The 20760-nt window shown below is 47.7% G+C and overlaps 6 protein-coding genes across 6 annotated transcripts; 2 read left to right on the forward strand and 4 right to left on the reverse strand.

Annotated features, from left to right (window-relative positions):
• Window positions 1-468: 468 nt before the first annotated feature.
• TRIVIDRAFT_222260 (putative polyketide synthase) lies at window positions 469-7146 on the forward strand (the record flags this gene model as incomplete). The annotated part of the gene is made up of 5 exons (XM_014101726.1): window positions 469-1167; window positions 1234-6073; window positions 6130-6495; window positions 6552-6634; window positions 6694-7146. 5 exons carry the CDS (start codon window positions 469-471, stop codon window positions 7144-7146), a joined length of 6441 nt encoding a protein of 2146 aa, XP_013957201.1.
• Window positions 7147-7853: 707 nt separating this feature from the next.
• On the reverse strand, window positions 7854-11126 carry TRIVIDRAFT_60181 (uncharacterized protein; the record flags this gene model as incomplete). Its single annotated transcript, XM_014101912.1, has 3 exons — window positions 7854-8261; window positions 8329-10731; window positions 10788-11126. The coding sequence occupies 3 exons, from the start codon at window positions 11124-11126 to the stop codon at window positions 7854-7856; spliced, it is 3150 nt and encodes a 1049-aa protein (XP_013957387.1).
• A 644-nt stretch (window positions 11127-11770) lies between these two features.
• On the reverse strand, window positions 11771-13768 carry TRIVIDRAFT_60180 (uncharacterized protein; the record flags this gene model as incomplete). Its single annotated transcript, XM_014101727.1, has 4 exons — window positions 11771-13064; window positions 13118-13218; window positions 13279-13367; window positions 13720-13768. 4 exons carry the CDS (start codon window positions 13766-13768, stop codon window positions 11771-11773), a joined length of 1533 nt encoding a protein of 510 aa, XP_013957202.1.
• Window positions 13769-13978: 210 nt separating this feature from the next.
• Window positions 13979-15806, reverse strand: TRIVIDRAFT_180162 (uncharacterized protein; the record flags this gene model as incomplete). Its single annotated transcript, XM_014101728.1, has 8 exons — window positions 13979-14262; window positions 14315-14703; window positions 14768-14983; window positions 15047-15104; window positions 15159-15173; window positions 15240-15341; window positions 15398-15452; window positions 15516-15806. The coding sequence occupies 8 exons, from the start codon at window positions 15804-15806 to the stop codon at window positions 13979-13981; spliced, it is 1410 nt and encodes a 469-aa protein (XP_013957203.1).
• An 833-nt stretch (window positions 15807-16639) lies between these two features.
• Window positions 16640-18337, forward strand: TRIVIDRAFT_191595 (uncharacterized protein; the record flags this gene model as incomplete). Its single annotated transcript, XM_014101729.1, has 2 exons — window positions 16640-18228; window positions 18289-18337. The coding sequence occupies 2 exons, from the start codon at window positions 16640-16642 to the stop codon at window positions 18335-18337; spliced, it is 1638 nt and encodes a 545-aa protein (XP_013957204.1).
• A 1020-nt stretch (window positions 18338-19357) lies between these two features.
• On the reverse strand, window positions 19358-20582 carry TRIVIDRAFT_29580 (uncharacterized protein; the record flags this gene model as incomplete). The annotated part of the gene is made up of 5 exons (XM_014101730.1): window positions 19358-19620; window positions 19678-19972; window positions 20045-20126; window positions 20186-20404; window positions 20467-20582. 5 exons carry the CDS (start codon window positions 20580-20582, stop codon window positions 19358-19360), a joined length of 975 nt encoding a protein of 324 aa, XP_013957205.1.
• Between the last annotated feature and the right edge of the window lie 178 nt (window positions 20583-20760).

The following is a 20760-nucleotide window of genomic DNA, read 5'->3' on the forward strand; positions in this document are numbered from 1 at the left end:
CTGAGGGCCGTTAGCAAGTGACTATCTATTCTACATTAAATTACCGACGCCAAGGCACATTTTATATGTGTACACCCGCCCATATATCCCGGTTCTAGCACGTTTTTGTTCGGCGCGGTACCGGAATTTATGAGACGGAATAAGAGAACGGGAAAACAGGCCGACACTGAGACGCCGACAGTAATTATTTGTCGCACCCATTTCCGAATCCAGTAGAATCTGACATTTATCCACTACGCTTGTCTATGTTGAGCAAATCCGTGCTAACGACATCACGATTTGATTTTCGCCAGAAATGGTGGTTTTTGGGGGAGTTAGGAATAGTTGGTTTTGCCTGTGACTTGATACGCGTGCAAGGCCGGGATCGCCGTATCTATCCGTTGATATGAGACGCGAAATAATCTGCAAGTGTTTTGTTACTGTTTTATATATTGTACAACATCTTGAATGATCGCCTGTCCATGAGCGATGCTCCTTGGAAGCGGTGATGTGTTGAAGCCGTATCTAGATTCTCAACGAAACGCTCTAATCATTCAACTCGGCAACATCGAAGAAATGGACTCAGCTAGTGTATTTGTATCGGGGGTGGTTTTCTCTCCCCAAAGCCGTGCTCCCCAAAAGTCATATCTTGACTACATTCGCACGACACTTCAGGGATCGGCCCTCTATATACCCCTTTGCCAAGCACTTTCGGCTCTTCCCACAACATGGCACGATCTTGCCATCCAGCAGCCCAAGATCGATTCTCTAAAGCATGGCCTAACTAATGCACGACATTTTTCGACATGGATTGAAACAGGAGAGACCTCAGGGCTGGAAAGCAGCATGTCAGGGATTGTGACATTACCTCTTCTGACAGTCATCCATACCGTACAATATGTCCAATATCTACGCCTCTCCAGTATCCCACATTCAGACTTTCTACAAAGCCTACGTAAAAGTGGCGTTCAAGGATTCTGTGCCGGACTTATAATGGCCATGGTTGTTGCGTCGTCCAAAGACGAAACGGAACTCATTGAAAATGCCGCCAGGGCCATAAGAATATCCCTTGCCATTGGGGCATTCGGCGACTTTGGTGCTGAATCAACCACGACGACTTCCACAACTATGGTTGTGCGATTGAGGACTGGCTCTGAGGTTGAACAAATCACACGCGAGTTTCCAGAGGTACGATTGTCTTAACGGCACACTCTGATAACTGCTTCTGTATACTGACCAAACTACTCAACTTAGTCTTACGTTTCTGCCATATCCGACCCCAAGACGATAAGCCTCATTGCTCCGGCGTCGCAAATTACTGCCATACAGGCATATATCGAAAAAATGGGGCTCTCATTCAAAATGGTTCACATGCGAAGCAATATACACAATCCAAAGAACACCATTCTCGCAGATGAGTTGCTGAATTTGTGTCAGCACAACTCGAACTTTCAGCTACCTGATAGCGACTCTTTACAAGTTCCCGTACGATCTAATCGGACTGGCCGGGTTCTCTCAAACTGTTCCCTCACAGCAGAAATCATCAACACCATTCTAACATCAAGCTGCAATTGGGATGTTGTCATGAATAACCTTGCACAAGATCTTCGACAGACTGGGAAACAGTCACACCGAATAGCCATGATTGGCCTTGGAGATTGTATCCCTCTTCCGCCGTTCCATAAGAATATGCTCGATATCACTAAGCTGGATGTAATGAGCCTTACGCATGATCCAAAAAGACTGACCAATGGGTCTGGTCTATCAACGCCGGATCTTTTCCCTTCTAGCTCAATCGCCGTAGTAGGCGCCGCCTGTCGCTTACCGGGGGCAAATACATTAGAGGAGCTCTGGGAACTCATCTCCCGAGGCGAGTCTCGGCTCGAAAGTCTACGCGAAGACCGAGTGAAACTTGAAGAGTCATTTCGGGCATCGCAAGATAAAGATTGGACAACAAAGCGAAAATGGTTTGGGAATTTCGTCGACGGTGCGGATGAGTTTGATCACGGCTTTTTTGGTATAAGCCAAAAAGAAGCCGCATATATGGATCCTCAACAGCGACTCTTGTTAACATGTGCTTACGAGGCACTGGATGCTAGTGGATATCTTCATGATCATCGACGAGAAAATGGTGACCCGATTGGTTGCTTTATTGGCGCAAGTTATACTGAGTATAATGAAAATACCAATGCATACGCTCCCTCAGCATTCGCCGCAACTGGAACCATTCGTGCATTTCTTTCCGGCAAGATTAGCTATCATTTTGGCTGGACGGGTCCATCCGAAGTTATCGACACAGCCTGTTCAGCATCATTAGTTGCCGTTCATCATGCATGCCGAGCTATCCAGGCCGGTGATTGTACCATGGCTCTCGCTGGTGGAGTTAATATTATTACCGGCATCCACAACTATATTGATCTGGGTAGAGCGGGTTTCCTCAGCAAATCCGGCCAGTGCAAACCCTTTGACGAAACAGCAGACGGCTATTGTCGAGCTGACGGTGTTGGCCTTGTTTTGCTTAAGCCGCTCAAGCAGGCAGTTGCCGATGGAGATAATATTCTTGGCGTCATCCCTGCAACAGCTACAAACCAGGGCGGGTTGTCCAACGGCATTACAGTGCCCCATGGAGAAGCTCAAAAGGCTCTATATCGTCAGATTGTCAAGGCCTCGGGCATCGAACCAGAACAGGTTACATATGTAGAGTCTCACGGAACTGGAACTCAAGTGGGTGATCCCATCGAGGTTGCCAGCATCCGCCAAGTTTTCGGGGGCCCTTCACGACAGTCTATCCTGCACATCGGCTCTCTCAAAGCCAATGTTGGACATAGTGAAACCGCTGCTGGAGTTGCCAGTCTGCTCAAGGTTCTTGCAATGTTTGCTCATAAAGGAATCCCTCCACAGGCGGGGTTTAGAACCCTGAACCCCAAAATCCCAGCACTTGCACCTGACAATTTGAAGATTGCAACCCAACTGGTTCCTTGGGAGGCAAAAACTCGCATTGCTTGTGTGAATAGTTATGGAGCTTCAGGAAGCAATGCTGCTCTTCTCTGTGCGGAATGGGTCTCGAAGAGCGAGTTGCCGAGTCCGAACTCGTCAACTTACCCAATATTCTTAAGCGCGAACACTCAAGATAGTCTAAAAACTTACGCCAATCGATTAGCCTCATACATTCAGGGTTCAGGGAAAGAACTAGACATTAGCAGCGTGTCATTTACTCTCAGTCAACGCCGGAAACATCATCGGGTTCGGTGGTCAACAACTGCACAGACACTCTCCGACCTGGCGCGGCAACTGAAATCAGGGGTAGGGAATGACAGTGTCGAAGTGCCTAAAACGAAAAAGTCTGTTGTCTTGGCATTTTCAGGTCAATCAAAGACGAAAATAGGTCTTGATGCAAGTCTATGCAATGCGTATCCCAAGTTTCGATCGCACTTGGAGAACTGCAACTCCATCCTCCGCAAGTTGGGTTACTCAGACATAATGTCGTCCCTCTCTCAGCTAGAAGCCGTCACAGATATAGTCGCGCTGCATACAGGCACATTTGCGGTGCAATATGCTTGTGCCATGTGTTGGCTAGATGGCGGATTACAGGTGGATGCAGTCATTGGCCACAGCCTTGGTGAATTAACAGCATTGGCCGTATCTGGCGTCCTTTCTCTCGAAGATGCACTGGGTCTAGTTGCAAGGCGGGCGGCTTTAATAGAGAGCAACTGGGGCCCAGAGACGGGAACAATGCTGGCGATTTATTCGGACTTGGACACTGTACAGCGCATAATTGCAAAGTCAGAAACGGGAACTATCGAGGATGGCCTCGAGATCGCCTGCTACAATAGCTCCAGCGCTCATATTGTCGTCGGAAAGCGATCATCTGTTACTAGGGTTGAAAAACTGATCGACAGCGATCCTCAATTTCTCGGTACTCGATACCAGCGTCTTGATGTCAGTCATGGCTTTCACTCAAGGTTGACGGAGCCATTGCTCCCAGACCTGATGGAGTATGCAAAGACATTGACATTCAATAAGCCTCGCATTCCTCTTGAGACATGCACAGAAAATCCAGTTGACAGCATAACGCCTAATTACATTACAAAACACTCGCGGCACGCCGTCTATTTTACTCATGCAGCACAGCGCCTAGAGAACCGGTTTGGGCCTTGCGTCTGGCTGGAAGCAGGATGGCATACACCCATCATCTCCATGACAAAGAAGGCACTTGCAAAGCCCGAGACGCATAGCTTCCAGTCGTTAAGTGGTTCGTCTGTGGCGATCACCAATGTTTCGGCGAGTCTTTGGAAACAAGGGTTTTCGACGTCCTGGTGGGGATTCCTGTCTCCAGAAAAATCGAAACTCGATCATATTTGGCTACCACCATTAACGTTTCAAGGTGTTCGCCATTGGTTAAATCATGTCGATCGGGCAATCGAAGTTCAACGGTTACAGACTTCCACTCAGGTTTCCGACAGCAAGAGTTCATATCAGCTGATCCAATTGGTCAACTTCCTCAGCACTACAGGAAGAGACCATGAGTTTGGACTCTACACACAAAGTGAAAAATACAAAAACATGGTCACAGGCCACGCTGTTCGTCAGCGGCCTCTGTGTCCGGCATCGATGTACATGGAAGCTGCCGTCATGTGTGCCCAACAAAGAGGGTTTGATTTTGACGAACAGGCAATCCGGTTTCGCAAAATTGGTTTCCACAGTGGTTTAGGATGCGATGATAAGATTGATGTGCGGGTAACATTGGCGGAGCCCTCAGGTGCTACATCTTGGCGGTTTTTAGTCCAGAGTTTCAGGAAAGGAGACGCAAACGCGAAAAAGACGAAGCACGCAGATGGAGAGTTTGAAGCTTCACCAAAGATGCCGGATTTTCGAATCTATGAAGCGTTAATCCTGGAACGGATGGATGGCTTGCTCAAAGATCGCAAGGCAGAGCATCTCATGAAAAGAACTGCGTACACCTTGTTCTCAAGGGTAGTCGAATATGCCGAGCTACTGAGGGGCATTACGTCCATTACGCTGTCTTCCGGCCAAGCTGTAGCTGAAATCGAGGTTCCTGAAGAGATATTCAACAGTCATGAGAGCACAGTCGACCGCTTTATGGACGCGATATCGCTGGATACGTTTATTCAGGTTCTCGGCTTACTGATCAACACGAGTGGAAAGACTATTGGTGACGAAATCTTTGTTGCAACTAGCATCGAAAACATGACAATTCTTCCTTGTGATTTCAAGAGCCAACGACGCTGGAGTGTCTATGCCATGTTTGGTATGGATGGAGATAGACGGGCGGTTGGAGACGTCTTTGTCTTTTCAGGAGATGGAAAGCTTGCCGTTTTTGGATCTGGAATCTCCTTCACAAAGATCCAAGCTAGCATACTGGAAGGACTTCTCGACGGCAGCAGTCCGCGATTGAACGCAACCAAAGCTCGCACACCCGAGCACATAGTTGTGCCTAATGGAGTTTCCGTCATCGCAAAGGATGAGCTAGCCAAGGCGCAAACGTCGAATCAGCAAGTTCAGTCGTCTCTAAAGGAACCTCAAGGCCTAGGGCATAGTTTTGAGGATGTCAAGGTTTTAATAGCCAGTTACATTGGACTGTCGGCGTCTGATATTCGCGAAGATGAAAGCTTCGGTAGCTTGGGCCTAGACTCTCTGTCAGCCGTAGAACTAGCCGATGAGTTGAGGGTCAAGTTTAATATTGAGGTTTCTGCGAGCGATATCCTAACAATTCAGGTCACTGAACTGCGGAAACATTTTCCATCGAATGAGGAAGAGTCAAGCGCGAAGACAAACTCACACAGCATGACGGCAGATGAACTATCAAAGCCCACAAACGAAAAAGTCTTGACAAATGGCCTTCCTAGTGGGCACGCCAATGAATCCATTAACGGACATGTTAATGGATATGCCAACGGGAACTCTAATGGTAATACAACCGGTATCACAAATGGACATCTAGACAGCCAGTTGAAACCTCGACAGTACACCCGGCACCGAGTAGAAACCGTAATGTATAAGGAGATCGACGGCATTCAAATTCCCGCGGACATCTTCATACCATTGGAACCACCCTCAGAGATTATGCCTATAGGTACATCAACTGCCAGCCTTCACCATCGATGAGTCGCTAACCTGGCCATGTAATAGCATTAATGATTCACGGTGGTGGCCACTTGACGCTTTCGAGAAAAGCCGTACGACCCCCACAGACGTCATTCTTGCTGGCAAATGGGATCCTGCCCATAAGTCTGGATTACAGGCTGTGTCCCCAGGTTAATGTAATTGATGGTGCGATGACAGATGTTCGGGATGCGTACGCATGGGCAAGAAAAGACGTTCCCGAATTGATGCAGGAGAAAGGCATCAAAGTCGATCCTTCAAGGATTGTCATTATTGGCTGGTCTACTGGAGGCCATTTAGCAATGACCACTGCTTGGACAACACCGGCAGCTGGACTGCCTCCTCCATTGGCTATCTTGGCATTCTATTGCCCAACACACTACGATCCATCAGGTATTTTCCTATAGTATCATCAATACTGTTTCCGCGCAAAGTTAACATGAGCATAGACGAGTCGTTGAGAATGGGCAAAGAATATCAGCCCCGTACAATGCCTATGAACGAGATTCGAGAGTCTCTAGGACCACAGACGGTATGCGTTCTTGTAATCTGCTCAAATTCACTGCGTTGAAGATGCTCATATATGCACAGGTTACAAGTCATGCTTTCAGCAGCACTGATACCTCTGGCTTGGGTTGGGTTAAGCCTGGAGATCCCCGTTCCGAGCTTGTCCTAGCTCTTGTCAAAGAAAAGAACGGTATGGCTCTATTGTTGGATGGAATTCCAGCTGATGGCGACACTTTGAAAGCTCCTGAGCCAGAGCGCGTTGCTGCCATTAGCCCTTTGGCTCAGGTACAAAAGGGCAACTATCGTACGCCAACATTTGTCATCATTGGCGATGAAGATGAAATCGTTCCATTCCACACCTCAGTGAACTTTGTGAACGCTCTCAACAAACAGGGCGTCAAGAATGGATTCATTCCAGTTCCGGGACAAAGACACATTTACGATCTGGCACTAACTCCTGGAATGGCGAAATGGGAAGATTGGGTCGCTCCAGGATACAGGTTTTTGTTTGACATACTTGGTATCAGCTCTACATGAAGTAATATCTTTAATTTAGTAATTAGTTTATCACATTTCAAATTTTTCTCAGCATAGCTTTTACAGGCAACCCGATGGTAGCAATGATCGTCGACATGGTGCACCCCCATATTACATAGCTAGGGCTTGTGAATGTATTTTTCGCTGAATTAAAGAGAACAACACTAATAACACACAACATTAGTAACTACTGTTAACTACCACAAAGAACAATGCGATGATATGTGTGTTTATTATTCATTAAAGCGATGTAAATATGTAGATGTAGTCATTTGCATAACAGATTAAAATACAAACAACGTAGCAAAACTACATGTGACGAATTGTGCAACCCTGCAGGTACAGTAACCGTGGTATACAATTTGATATAGACAGCTGCCTCATTGGGTTCGATGGATCGTTATGGGTAATAAAGCTAAAAAGAACGTCGCACAGATGTAACCATCTCAACTCTATACTACTTCCAAGACAAGTAGCGAGATTGGTAATTATGCGGCAATGCGGCAATGAGGCTGAAGCAACCCTGCCAGCACAGCCAAACAACATGATGCATGTTCCGTGTTATCCGTTTTGAACATATTCGCCGATTTTCTGTTTCCAGTTGTGCTATTGGTGACTTACGGGGACCCTTGCTCAAGGAAGCGCATTCGGATTAATCCTACGAGCAAATGCTATGCTACCCAGTAGTTATTCGCACAACGCCACCACTAGTTTAGATAGCCTGCGGTTTTCCAGTACTTGACATATCCAGCAATGACATCCTTGTCTAGAGCCGTGAGTGTGCGGAGCGTGGCTGAGCTCTTGCGGCTAACATCTGTCCCCATGATGACCGCGCCGGAAGAGGCAATGCGGAAGTAAAGCTTGAAGAACTCGTAGAGCTTCTTCACGGGATAGACATCGGCATCCTTGTCATCCGTAGCGGCCACTTTCTCAAGCCAATCATCAAACGGGATTGACTGTGTGATTCCCAGCTCAGTTCCGATGACGTCCAAAACTTGCTTCCATGGCTGTCTCACCGGGTTCTCCACGTGGGCAACTAATTCGGGAGCCTCCTGGATTAGCAGGATTTCAGTCACCGCCGCCGCAGCATCGTCTACTGGGATCCACGAAACGGTCTGCGATAGTCAAGTTAGCGCTTATTCATGGGCACGCTCCAAGATGAAAAGGGGTTTGAGCACTTACTCCTTCAATTATCGGCAGAATACCCAAGCCCTGGGAAGTGCGGATAAGCATTGGGATCTGCTCGATGACATTCCACGCTCCCGTTTTCCTAGACCCAGTCAACTGCCCACATCGGACAATTGAGACCTCTAGTGTGCTGCTGTATAGCGACGCTGCCTCCTCCAGGATCTTTTCGCAGGCCAGTTTAGCATCGGCATAGCCGATTCCACATGCAGCACTTTCCACATCTAGGGGAGTCTCCGGAATGCTTTGTCCTGGGTTGACCAACCCCAGTTTCGCAAGGGCAGAAATCGACGAGATGAACTGGAATCGGACCTTTTGCGGCGCTTCAACAGCCAGCTGCAAGAGATTCTTCAAGAAGGAAAACTGGTAAGCAAAGGACGGGAGATGCATGTGAAAGTTCATTGGCCATGCTGCGTGCAACACATGTGTGACAGTTTTTGACACCATGCCGTAAACCATTGGCGGAAGCCCCAAGTTGTCCGCACTGGGGTCGACTTCCAAGGCCGTAACCTTTGTCCACTCTTCGTCTGTCAACTCAATGCCCTTGGATGCAAGAGCAGACCTGTCAACCTTGACAGCTCCAGGAATAGGGCTGATGACGGTGCCCGGACGTTTCCTGAATAAACAGACAACTTTTGCAACATCAGGCGACCTTGCGAGCTGTGCTAAAGCATGAGATCCCAAACTACCAGAGCTGCCTGTCAAAAGAACAACTGCTCCTTGAACAAGCTTGGGACCCGGGTTGCCTGCTTCTGTGACATTGATGCCCTTAACTGAGTACTGTTGAGCATAGCTTTCCACTTCTTTTGCCAAGGACCCACCACTTGTACTTGAAGAGTTGTTTTGTCGAAGTGCGTTTGCAATGGCCTTTACGGAGGGGTTTACATAGATAAAGTCCTTTCCAATAACATCGTGTGATGTTTCTGCAGCTGCTGAAAGCAGAATTCTTCGTAGTGTTGTGGCTTGCAGAGAGTCAAGGCCCAGGTAAAAGAGGTTGTCGTCAATCGTCCAGGCGTCAGCTTTGACTCGGAGCTTGAGTCGCTTTTGAATCAATTCCTTGAGTTCCTGTTCAAGGTTTGCGTAGTTAAGTGGCGCTTCGTCAATCGCGCCGTTCTCCAGATCCTTGTACACCTGAGCAATTTCAGCTTCGAGAAGCTTAAACACTTCTTTTCGTGCAATCGACCCTTTGTCTGTTCTCGGAATCACAACTGTCGGTGAAACTACGATGACGGCGGCGGTTGAATAGATTCTCGCGGTAGCGTCCATTCGCTCTCCGGCCTGGACAATAATTGGCCAGATCTTCTTCTTAAACTCTTCCTTTTCGTCATCAGTAATTGCAGTTGTCGGCTCTACAATGACACCAATCTCGAATTGGTTTTCTCCAAAGGCGATGGCTGACTTGACCAACCCGGATTCAGTCAGAGCAGTCTCTAGAAGTAGAGGATTGACTTTTTCTCCAGTTGCAAGCACAACCACGTCGTCGTCTCTGCCAACAGCAGCAAAATCGGTTTCGGGGAAATCCTCGTTTCGAATCAGTTGATCGGCAATCTCGAACGGCTTGTCGGCGCCAAATGGGAACACTGTCAGTCTGAATCTCTTTTCGCCGTTGACGGGCTCTAGCTCTGTAATCTTCAGGGGGACGTCTTTTCGAAGTCTGAAATACTTCCAATCATAGCCATCTTTGGGTGCGAATGTCTTGGTAAGGGGACCTGTCTCTGTCGTTCCATACAAATTCAGAAGCTTGATTCCTGCGGCTGCAGCAGAGGCTCCAAATGCGGCACTCAGAGCACTTCCTCCTGTTCCAACAAAGTCTAGTTTAGCCAAAGCCTTGAGGCCGACACCATTTGGAAGTCCAGCCATATCTTCGAGAAGAAAAGGCACCGTCATCATGCCAGTTGCACCAGATGTGTTGACAAGGTCGACAATTGATTGAGCATCGGGAATCCGGTCAGAAGCTGGGAAGCACACTGTTTTACCAATCGACATGGCAAGTCCAGGAGCAAGTAAACCGAATCCATGGAATAGCGGAAGCGTAGAGATGACAATTCCCTGAGCCTCCTCTTCGCTATCGAAGTCGCCATGACTAACTGAGAATACCAGTTGTCGGTGAGTGAGAGCAATTGGCTTGGGCAGGCCCGTGGTGCCAGACGAGTGCAAGAGCAAAATGTTAGCATCAACGTTGTCAGGATAAGTTGCCTGCCTTTTAACCAGTTTGTCTTGCTCTACATTGAGGAAAGAGCTATATGGTTGACCGACATGAATATCGATTACTTTCACACTACCAAATGCTCCCTTTGTAGCCTGGGCAATTCTCTGGGAGACGATGAGAGACGATGCTTCGGTGCTCTTCAAGAGGTGGAAAATAGCCTCGGGGCTAAGGCGAGCAGAGAGAACAAGAGGCTACAATAGTTAGGATTTATTACGTATGATGAAAGTTATGACGGATGAGAACAAACGGGAATGCCCATAGACACAAGAGCAAACTGATGCACCAAGAGGCCAAAGTCACTTTCCATGAGTAAGGCAACCGGGTGTTTCTCAGTCAAGCCATTCTTAGGTGTAACAGGCGGCAATTTGACGTTATCTGCAATCCATTGAGCGCACTGGTCGACAGCTACTTTGAACTGTGCGTTGCTAATATTGATGGATGGTTCTGTTGACCGGGTTTGGATACAGAGGGTATGATCTGGATTGTGAACAGCGTTGAAGTCAATCAGCTCAGGTAAAGAGTGGACATAGTTGTCTTTTCTCTCCGCAGAGAAGAAATCAACGCTGGCCTTGACAAACGGACGCATTATTCTTGAGTCTTTGTGAATCTATGAGGTAACCGAAGGCTCATTGTGATATCATGTAATGCAAGCCATGTATATATATTCTCCGCCCCTTTGATGCGCCCTAGGTACCAATCGGTACAATATCACCGATGCGACCCCATTACTGTTTACTAAAACTATACGCAACATCGGACACTTGGCAGTATCTCTGTTAAGACGGCCATTTTGGAGTATTGACGTTGAGTGAAGAATGTTTGCATCATCGACATGTTTCCCAATGATCTGAATCCCAAGGCGCGCCTCTCGCGCCGTGTAACGACACTACTGCTATCAATTGAAGCCACCATTTCTTTGTGTTTATCAAATGGCCCACGGTTTACTACGTTGAAGAATATCCCGCAAAATAGGTAAGTCTGTGGGAGCGGAAAATACAGTCAGCACGGGAATTATGGGCGTCCGCTAAGCTTCAGAAAAAAATATGTCAAGATGTAATACTCCGAGATGATAATTGCCGACCGACACGCGTTTTCCCGCGTTCACATTTAGTTTATCGATGCTTCGTAAACGTTTACCAGTTTTCAAATTCATGCTACAGAAATTATGCTAATTATGCCCTTTTCACATCAAACCCAACGACTCAGCGAAATAGCCCAACTGGCATCGGCTTAAAAGCTGCGGCGCTTTACCTTGATCATGTATCGGTGAGCCTGAAGCTGCTGCGCAACTCGGAATACCGTGGTCTCATCCTGCTGCGGAATATACTCAAACTCGAAACGCCTGAAGAGACTGACAAGAGTCATGTGCATTTCCTGTAGCGCAAAGTGCTTGCCAATACAGACGCGACTACCGGCGGAAAAGGGCCAAAAGGCAACCTCATTAGTCTTTCCGCTGTCGTAAATGTCCAGCCAGCGCTCTGGGAGGAACTCAGCCGCGTTTGGCCACACCTTTTCATCCATGTGAACATTCTGAGTAGAGGGAAATACGGTCGTTCCCTTGGGAATTGTGTATCCTAGAATCTTCTCGTCCTTCATGCATTCTCGTGGACTGCCGGTCGCTTGACCAGGCACAAGGCGCATTGTCTCGTCAATGCAGGCTTGTAGATACGTCATACCCAGAAAACTGCACTCGCAGTCGACGATTTTATTGGGATCAGAGGGAGGATACCATTGATCCACCTCGGCGACGAGCTTGGCCATCTTGTCCTTGTTCTTGGTCAACATGATGAGAGTGAAGAGTTCCGCATTGGCCGTAGTTTCACTGCCTGCAGTCAACAAGATAATGGCTTCATCCTGAATGTCCGATCGGCGAAAGGTGGAGCCTTCTGAATCATCACCTGCTTCCACGAGCTTCTGAAGCAAATCTTGTTTGTTGCTGTTTTTGAGAATGGCCCTTCGGTTCTCAACAGCGTCAGATGTAAACTTATCAACGTAGGGGTCACGATCTGGCAGGAAGGGAATGTTCCGAATCCAAGGCACAAGCATCAGCAACCCAGCAAGCTTCAATGCCTTCTTGATCTGGTCGGGAAGGGGATGAGATCCGTTCTGCACGACGTTGAAACTCTGGCCAAAAGTGGTTATGCCAATGATATCGACAGCCAAGCTCTGGATGAGATTTTGCATGTCAATCTCCACCGGCTTTTGTGAACATTGATCCTCCAGCTTTTTGACAGCCACGTTGATACAGTCTAACATGAGCGGCTGCATGCTTCGAATGTAGCGAATGCCAAACATTGACGAGATCATGCGCTTTCGCACTCCATATGACGATTTATCAGTAAAGGCAATCAGAGTTGGCCGCTTAGGATCTTGTCTAAAATTGCCATACACGGCCTCTGATTTATGCCAGTCCTGGGTTTGGATAATCTTCTTGACCTCGGCATCATCCGAGACAGAAATCATGTCGGGTGCCAAAGCGACAATGGGTCCATATCGCTTGTGAAGATCATCCGTAAAGTGGTGGCTATCAACAGGGTCAGAAATTATTCACAGTTATTTGAGAACAATTCCAATTACCTTGCACCATTCAAAACAGAAATGGTAAACGGCCATGATGTAATCTTGTTCAAGAATGGCCCAGGAACTCGTTGAATAGGCGAGAAGAGTGCTTTCAGAAACTAAGGAATTAGCGCGACAAACACTTTTAGAATTAATCATATTGTTTTACTCCAACTTACACCCAAAATACGAGGGACGACGAAGACAGCAAACAGACCAGCCAGGGCCACCCTGGTAGGTGTGAGGCTGTCCTGTATGGAAGACCAGTCTATGGCATCCATTCTTTAATCATGTGACTCCGAGTGCTACACAACTCTTCTCTACTTTGTTCTGTGGCAAACATATTATTTAAAGCTAAATACATTCGAACTAGTTGGTTAGACGCCGTCAGTGTATCCTGATGCGTCTGAAAAGTGGGCAGGCCTATCGTGCCATTTCCTATCATGGAAAATCGCCGACGCTCTGTTTTCACATCGATCATCCGTTCCGTAGCCAGATTAGTCGTCTCTACCATACAAGGATATCATTGACTAGTCTCTTCTTCCCGTCTCAATTAACCCATGAGGGCTCAGTAGTCCATAAGCAAAGGATCAAGTAATACCTCGTATCTGCCCACTTACTGGCAGGGTATTTGAGTGGTTGCAGATATGGTGGTGTGCTCATTGCCATTGCATGCTCAGTGTCGATTATGGGAAACCAGCATCAGCTTTGGTGAATAGGACACATGCTTGGGAGCTCTGTGGCGTGGAATAAATTATTGGCCAGAAAGCATGAATTGTACAGGTAAATACTAATTTCATGTAAATCCGTATTTTTAGTGCCAAACTGCGTTCCTATAGAATTATATGGCTGATTATATAGCTATAATCTATTGTAGAATCAACGATAGTAGTATATCGACTTCAGCTGGCAATAGCTAAGCAATCCTTCAAGGCCATACTCCACGCCGATGCCACTCTGCTTGTATCCTCCAAATGCAACAAAGGGATCAGGCTTAGGAGGCCCGTTGATGAAAATGTTTCCTGCTTCAAGCCTCTTTGCAATGTTCTCGGCAACGTCCGGTTTGTTCGTCCAGATGCTCGCCGCCAGCCCGCTTTCGCTATCGTTGGCAAGGCGAATTGCTTCCTCTATATCTGAAAATGGAACGCATGGGACGATGGGGCCTGTTGCCTAGTTAGAATTACCGTTCAAGTAGTTATTAATTGCTTCACATACCAAATTGTTCGTCCCTGATAATGGATGAATCTGCTGGAGGATTATCCACAATGGTTGGGAACGCAAAGAATCCCGGCCCATCCTGTACCCCGGATTTCTCCGTTGTAAATCGATATCCACGGTCGTGCATATCTCGGAAGAGCGCCTTTAGCTTTCTCAGTTGCATCTGATTCTGGATAGGACCAACGTTGGCCACGAGATCCTCAGCAGTGCTGTTGGTGGCCTTTGTAAGGGCATCAACAAATGCCTTGTATATGGACTCGTGGATATATAATCGTCGGCTCGCAAGACAAATTTGGCCAGCGTTGAACCAAAGACCAGCAGCCACCAACGGTGCTGTTTTTTCAACGTCGACATCAGGAAGAATAATTGATGCGTTGTTTCCGGCCCTGTATAATTAAACTTTAGTAACGCTCATTTCTCCAACAAGGGATGATAGGGCCATGTCCAAACATTTCAAGAGTCACTCGCTTGGCTGTACCCGCACAAGCTTCCATAATCTTCTTTCCAGCGACGGTCGAACCAGTGAATGATATTTTCTGGATTCCCGCATGGCGGACGAGCTGCGGGCCTAGGTGATCGTCTCCTCCGAGAACCTGAACGACGCCGGGAGGAAACACTTGCTGGGCCAGTTCAACTAGTTTCAGCGCTGTATACGGAGTAAAAGGCCTATTCATTATTTTGATTAAAAAAGGCTACGTTAATATGGGTACGGTACGGAAAGGAACCTACGAAGGCTTCACGATTACGCAGTTTCCTGTGGCTAGAGCTGGAGCGATCTTGCCGATTGCTGTCTAAATTAGGAGGAGAAGAGATGAGGGTAGAGGTAAGGACGTCGACATACCAAGCATCAAAGGAACTGGAAGAAAAGAATTGTTAACTGGTTAGCAACTGACAACAACAGCTGAAGATTGGATAGACGCACAGTTCCATGGACAGATAGCTGCCACCACGCCAAGAGGCTCATAACTGGTGACTGAGACTTTCTCGTCGTCTTCCTGTCTCTTCTCGGGAATCTCGTACTTTGCTATGCGCGAGTCAGTTCAAGTTGATTTTAAACATTACCAACCCTCGTCCACGAACATGGATATTTCAGCCAGTTGGCCGCCCAATGGACCTCGATGGCCGTCACCTGAGCCTATACGCGTCATGAGCTTTGGGTCTTTCTTGATTTTTTTATTTAGACGATATTCATCCATACTCCTCTTCCGGTTTCTGCTCTCAAAAGCTCAATAAATTGATTTGCATGTGCCAAATACAAGTCTGTAAATTGTTCGAGTAGCTCAGTACGCTGTTTGTATGTCTTTGCAGCCCAAGGACCAAAAGCTTTACGTGCGGCGGCAACCGCATCATCAACGTCTTGCTCTGTTGCAATGGGAGCATCCCAGAGAGATTCGCCCGTTGCTGCATTCGTACCAGAGTAGAACCTGGTAGAAGTGCGCGGGAGACCGCCTACAACGTTGGAGAATTTGGTAAAGTCGATTTCAGACATGGTTCCTCACAGCAGCGGCAAATCGAATCTATGGCGATGCTGGTACGATAATGTTACAGTTGGCGCAATCTCTACTGCTATTATTATTACCATTGGCTGGCTATTTGATTGGCGCAATTTCCGGAGTTTAGTAATGTCAGACGGATCACCTTTCACGATTCTGTCGGCGATTTTGTATGGATTCGTGTTAGTGGATAGTACAGCACAAGTTAACTGATGGTACTATTGAATCCATCCCAACCGTTTGCGCAAATGCGTTTGACAAAAAGAAATAAATGACTCCAATATCTCGGCAGTTGTCAAACTTTATCTAGATTCGACTAGGAAGATTTATTGCAGCTGCTGCAACTGAAATTTAGAACTGCCGACAGGATTTTCATATCAAGATTTTAGTCGTCTAATCTGGTGGATATATTAGCCTATGCTAAGCACATGTAGCTTAAGGGATGAGTATGTATAAGCTGATAAAATCAATGAAAGACAAGCACCTCATCTTTCGCCAATCATTGCTGCTTGACAGGTGAGATTTCGTATGATATTACGGAAGCGTTCTTACCAAATCACCAATCGTATTCGTCTTTTAAAACACATGTGTAATCGCCAAACGCAGTGATATTTCGACAAGCAACACCTGCAGCATAATGCATGTAAAGTCTACTCCCGTGTCAAGTCGAAACTTTTGAAACGCAATGTTACACTAGCATATATAAGTCGCCGACAGGACTTCAGGGATGAAACAAAAAGTGCATTTATTCACTCAGCCATGGCCTCACCGTACAGGAGAGGAGTGAATCGCCATTTCGACATTTCCACACGGGCAGAGATTTTTCATCATGGACACCGAAAAAGAAATAGCGCCTACTCCAGACGTCGTCCCTGATGCCGAGGCAGCACCGCCCAAGGACGCTCGCTTCTGGCTCATCTTCGTTGCCATCAGCTGCGTGACGTTCCTGGTCGCGTTGGATACGTCCATCATCTCGACAGCGCTCCCGACAATCACAGCCAAGCTCAACTCGGGCGAGCTCTACGTATGGATCATTAACTCCTACCTCCTGGCCGCGACAACCTCGGCGCCGTTATTTGGTCAGGCCGCCGACATCTTCGGTCGTCGTGCAGCCACTGTAGCCTCTCTGCTGCTCTTTGCTGCTGGAAGTGCCATCTCAGGAGCAGCCACGAGCACGGGTATGCTGATTGCCGGCCGAACAATCCAGGGCTTTGGCGGAGGCGGCATTGCAACTCTGTCCGAGGTCGTCGTGTGCGACTTGGTCTCTCTTCGCGAACGAGGCCAGTATGCAGGCATCATCAGCTCCGTCTGGGCCATTGCCGCCGTCGTGGGTCCCATCATCGGCGGTGCCTTTACGCAGAACATCACTTGGCGCTGGATCTTCTACCTCAACTTGCCCATCTCGGGAGTGACGCTTGCTCTGGTGCTTGTGTTGCTCAAGATGCGCAACCCTCGCCAGGGCACCATCATGGAGCGTCTTGCCTGCGTCGATTGGGCTGGATATGCCATCCTGACGGCATCTGTGACTGCAATGCTGCTGGCCCTCACCTGGGGAGGCACCATTCACGACTGGTCATCATGGAGAACCATTGTGCCGCTGGTCTTGGGCTTTGTTGGCCTGCTCGGATTCTTCGCATACGAGGCTGCCCCTTGGGTCAAGGAGCCCGTGATGCCTCTCCGTCTCTTCGGAAACCGCACCGCGGCCGCAACGTTGGCCATCAGCTTCGTCCACAGCGTGCTGCTCTTCTGGGTCTGCTACTTCCTGCCCGTCTACTTCCAGGCCGTTCTCAATGCTACTCCCGCCCGATCGGCCGTCATGCTGTTCCCAATTGCCACGACAACAGCCCCTGCAGGCATCATTTCCGGTGTCATGATCACCAAGACCGGCCGATACCGCCGATGGCACTATATTGGATTCAGTCTCATGGCGATTGGCTGCGGTCTCTTCACCCTGTTGGACGAGCACTCGTCTACCGGCCGCTGGGTTGGTTTCCAGATCATCTTTGGCTTCGGCTGCGGATTTGTCTTCACCAGCTGTCTGCCTGCCATCCTGGCCAGTCTCCCAGAGTCTGAAGTGGCACTTGCTACTGCAACCTGGACCTTTTTGCGCAACTTGGGATCTATCTGGGGAGTTGCCATTCCCTCTGCCATCTTCAACGCTCACGCCGACAAGGTTGCTCAGACCGTTTCCGATGCTTCGTTGCGTCAACTTTTGCTTCACGGCGGTGCGTACGAGCATGCCACTCGCTCGTTTGTGGCCACTTTCAAGGGTGACGCTGCTCTTTACCAGACAATTTTGAACCTCTACGTATCCAGCTTGAAGATTGTGTGGCAGGGATCAATTGGCTTTGCCGTATTTGGTGTAGTTCTTGCCCTCGCACTGAAGGCTTACAAGCTGCGTGATGAGCTAAACACTGAGTACCGACTGGAGAGCGGGAATAAAGAGGCTTCATCTCCGGAGCCGGCGACCGAAAATAGCCTGTCAGAGGTGGAGAAGAATGCTGGAGAAGAAGAAGCCAAGCCGTAAGATACTGTAAAGAGTCCACTCCAGTAGTGGCGCCAAAACAGATCTCACGGGTAAAATCATATTGAAATAGTACCCGTCATTCGATAATGTTAACACACCGGATAAATACGTACCTAATACATATTTAATACATGAACGAGATAATACGCTGGGCGGATAGAATAATTGACCTGATTCAAGCAGATGGCGTGCTTATTGCGGAGTTGAGGCCATCGTAATGTCTGAGGTGCAGAGAGTTATGAAGTCGTGATGAGTTAGTGGAGAGACGTGCACTCATAGTAGCATTCAAAACAGGCAAGGCGTACATTCTCTTGAAGTCGGTACGGTTCTCTCTTGGCCGAGAAACCCGAAATCCTCTTACCCGAGACACTGGCCCTCTCTCATTCCATCCGTCGTCGTGTTTATTTCCTATTTCTATCAAATCGCCGACCCCATGCAACCCCGCTACTCTATTTCTCCGCCTGCGAACTAACCGCCATTTCCTGAACCCCAAAGTGATCTCCCTGTTAGCTCATGATCCACAGTTAATTACATCGGTATCCGTCCGCTAAATTCGTCCACTTAGCAATTCAGGGGAAACAACAACATGAATTGGTATCTGGGAATTCTCAGCTGGATGTCAAGCCCGAAAGGGAACATACATCTTGCATTATCAGTGCTTGTAGATCATAGACTAATTACCAGATTCGCATTGCCTACTAATATTAGCTTCAAGAGTAGCTCTGTACGTCCGCAAGAGGTTTCCATTTTTTACTCCAGGGTAAGCATTTAGGAGGTTTGTTACTAGTATCGCCGCATATTATACAATGGCAACTGCTTCTTCATCTCAAAGGGCCGTGATGAAATACTGTGCTCAAATGAATCGCAATGTGCGTAATCTTGCCAAATATATTATCTAGCTCCTTCAATTTTGCCTTTATTTCCAATGCTCCACAGCAAATATCCAGCTTTTTCAGAATCAACTTGTTACTGCTCCAAATACATTGCTATAATAAATCCCTAAATATAAAACATGTAGAATTATTCTTTACCCGTCCACCACTTCTCAAGAAACTCCTGAATCGTTGTAAACTTATAGTCTGGGAAGATTTTGTTCCACTCGTCAGATACTTCCCAGCTGCCTTGATAAACGGAAACAATCGTCTTGGCCGTGAAAATCTTTGCCGATGATTCCCTCAGCTCTTCTGGAACAGTAGGATGCTCCATTTTTGGGTGCCATGTAGCGGTCAGTCTGCCGGCACGAGCTTGCACTGATTTGATTGTTTCCACTGCAAACCTCCCCCCTTTTCACACAGTCAGTCGACAATCATCTAGAAAAAGGGGGCAACAAAAAGAAATACCTCGAATCTTTTCGCCCAAGGCAATGAGCTCTTGCTGGGAAATGTTATCTCCCCGGATTCCTCCAACCTCTGGCCACTGCCCTTCATATTCGACAGCCTTGCTAACGATTTTGGCTACATCATCCATGGTTGTCATGCTGAAATAACCGGGATTCTTGGCATCACCCAATATGATTGCCCGTCGATGCTCCATGTCAATGTGAATACCCCAGATATCTGCATATTTGGTTGTCTTTTGGGGAAAAGCCAGATAATTCATGAGCATACCCGGTCTGAAACAGCAGAATTCGAGGACCTAGCATCAACATCAACCCGCTATTAGCAAGCATTCCCCTCTAGCCATTTCTGTTGGGAGCTATTTGCTAACCTTTTCTTCTTGATTAATCTTCTTCAGATACTGCTCTATGGCAGTCTTACCCGCATACCACGGGAGACCATTGGTCGAAGCCCTGCCAGTGCGACGTTGGTTAGTTACATCTCGAGGTCGGATTGCAATAAGGATCAAGACAAGGCTGTGACTAACCCTGCCCAATCGCTTGGTGCAAAGCGCTTGACACCAGCTTGGACGCATGCATCGATCAAGTTTCGCTGCGATTGGTTTCCCTTGTCTTGTGCTACTACGATGAATGAGAGGACTGTATGCACCCCTTGCAGTAGATCAACCAGTCGACTGGTATCGGCATAGTCTGCTACGACCCACGATACTCGGGATTCTAGCTCAGGAATGCTGTTTTCCTACTCATCTCTCATTAGCCTCCTTCTGAACTCTTGTCATTGACTCATAACCACTAATGCCCTACCTTGCGAGAGATGACAGTAATGTCGTGTTTCCCAGTGTCAAGGAGAGCATTTAGAATCTCTCGCCCTACTCCCCCAGAGCCGCCAGCGAGCGCAATCCGAACCATGGCTGTGCGTGTGTGTGTGTGTCTGCGTATCCTCTCTGTTTGTCAGATTTCCTCTTTTGGAACCTTTCAATAACGACGACCTGTTTTATGCTATTTCTCGTATCATCATGACACATAGTACATACAGAACAGGCGACCTTTTGAAAAGGACCCAATGATTACTGTAACATGCATACGA

This window comes from Trichoderma virens (genome assembly GCF_000170995.1).
Source record: "Trichoderma virens Gv29-8 chromosome Unknown TRIVIscaffold_6, whole genome shotgun sequence".
NCBI classification, from domain to species: domain Eukaryota; kingdom Fungi; phylum Ascomycota; class Sordariomycetes; order Hypocreales; family Hypocreaceae; genus Trichoderma; species Trichoderma virens.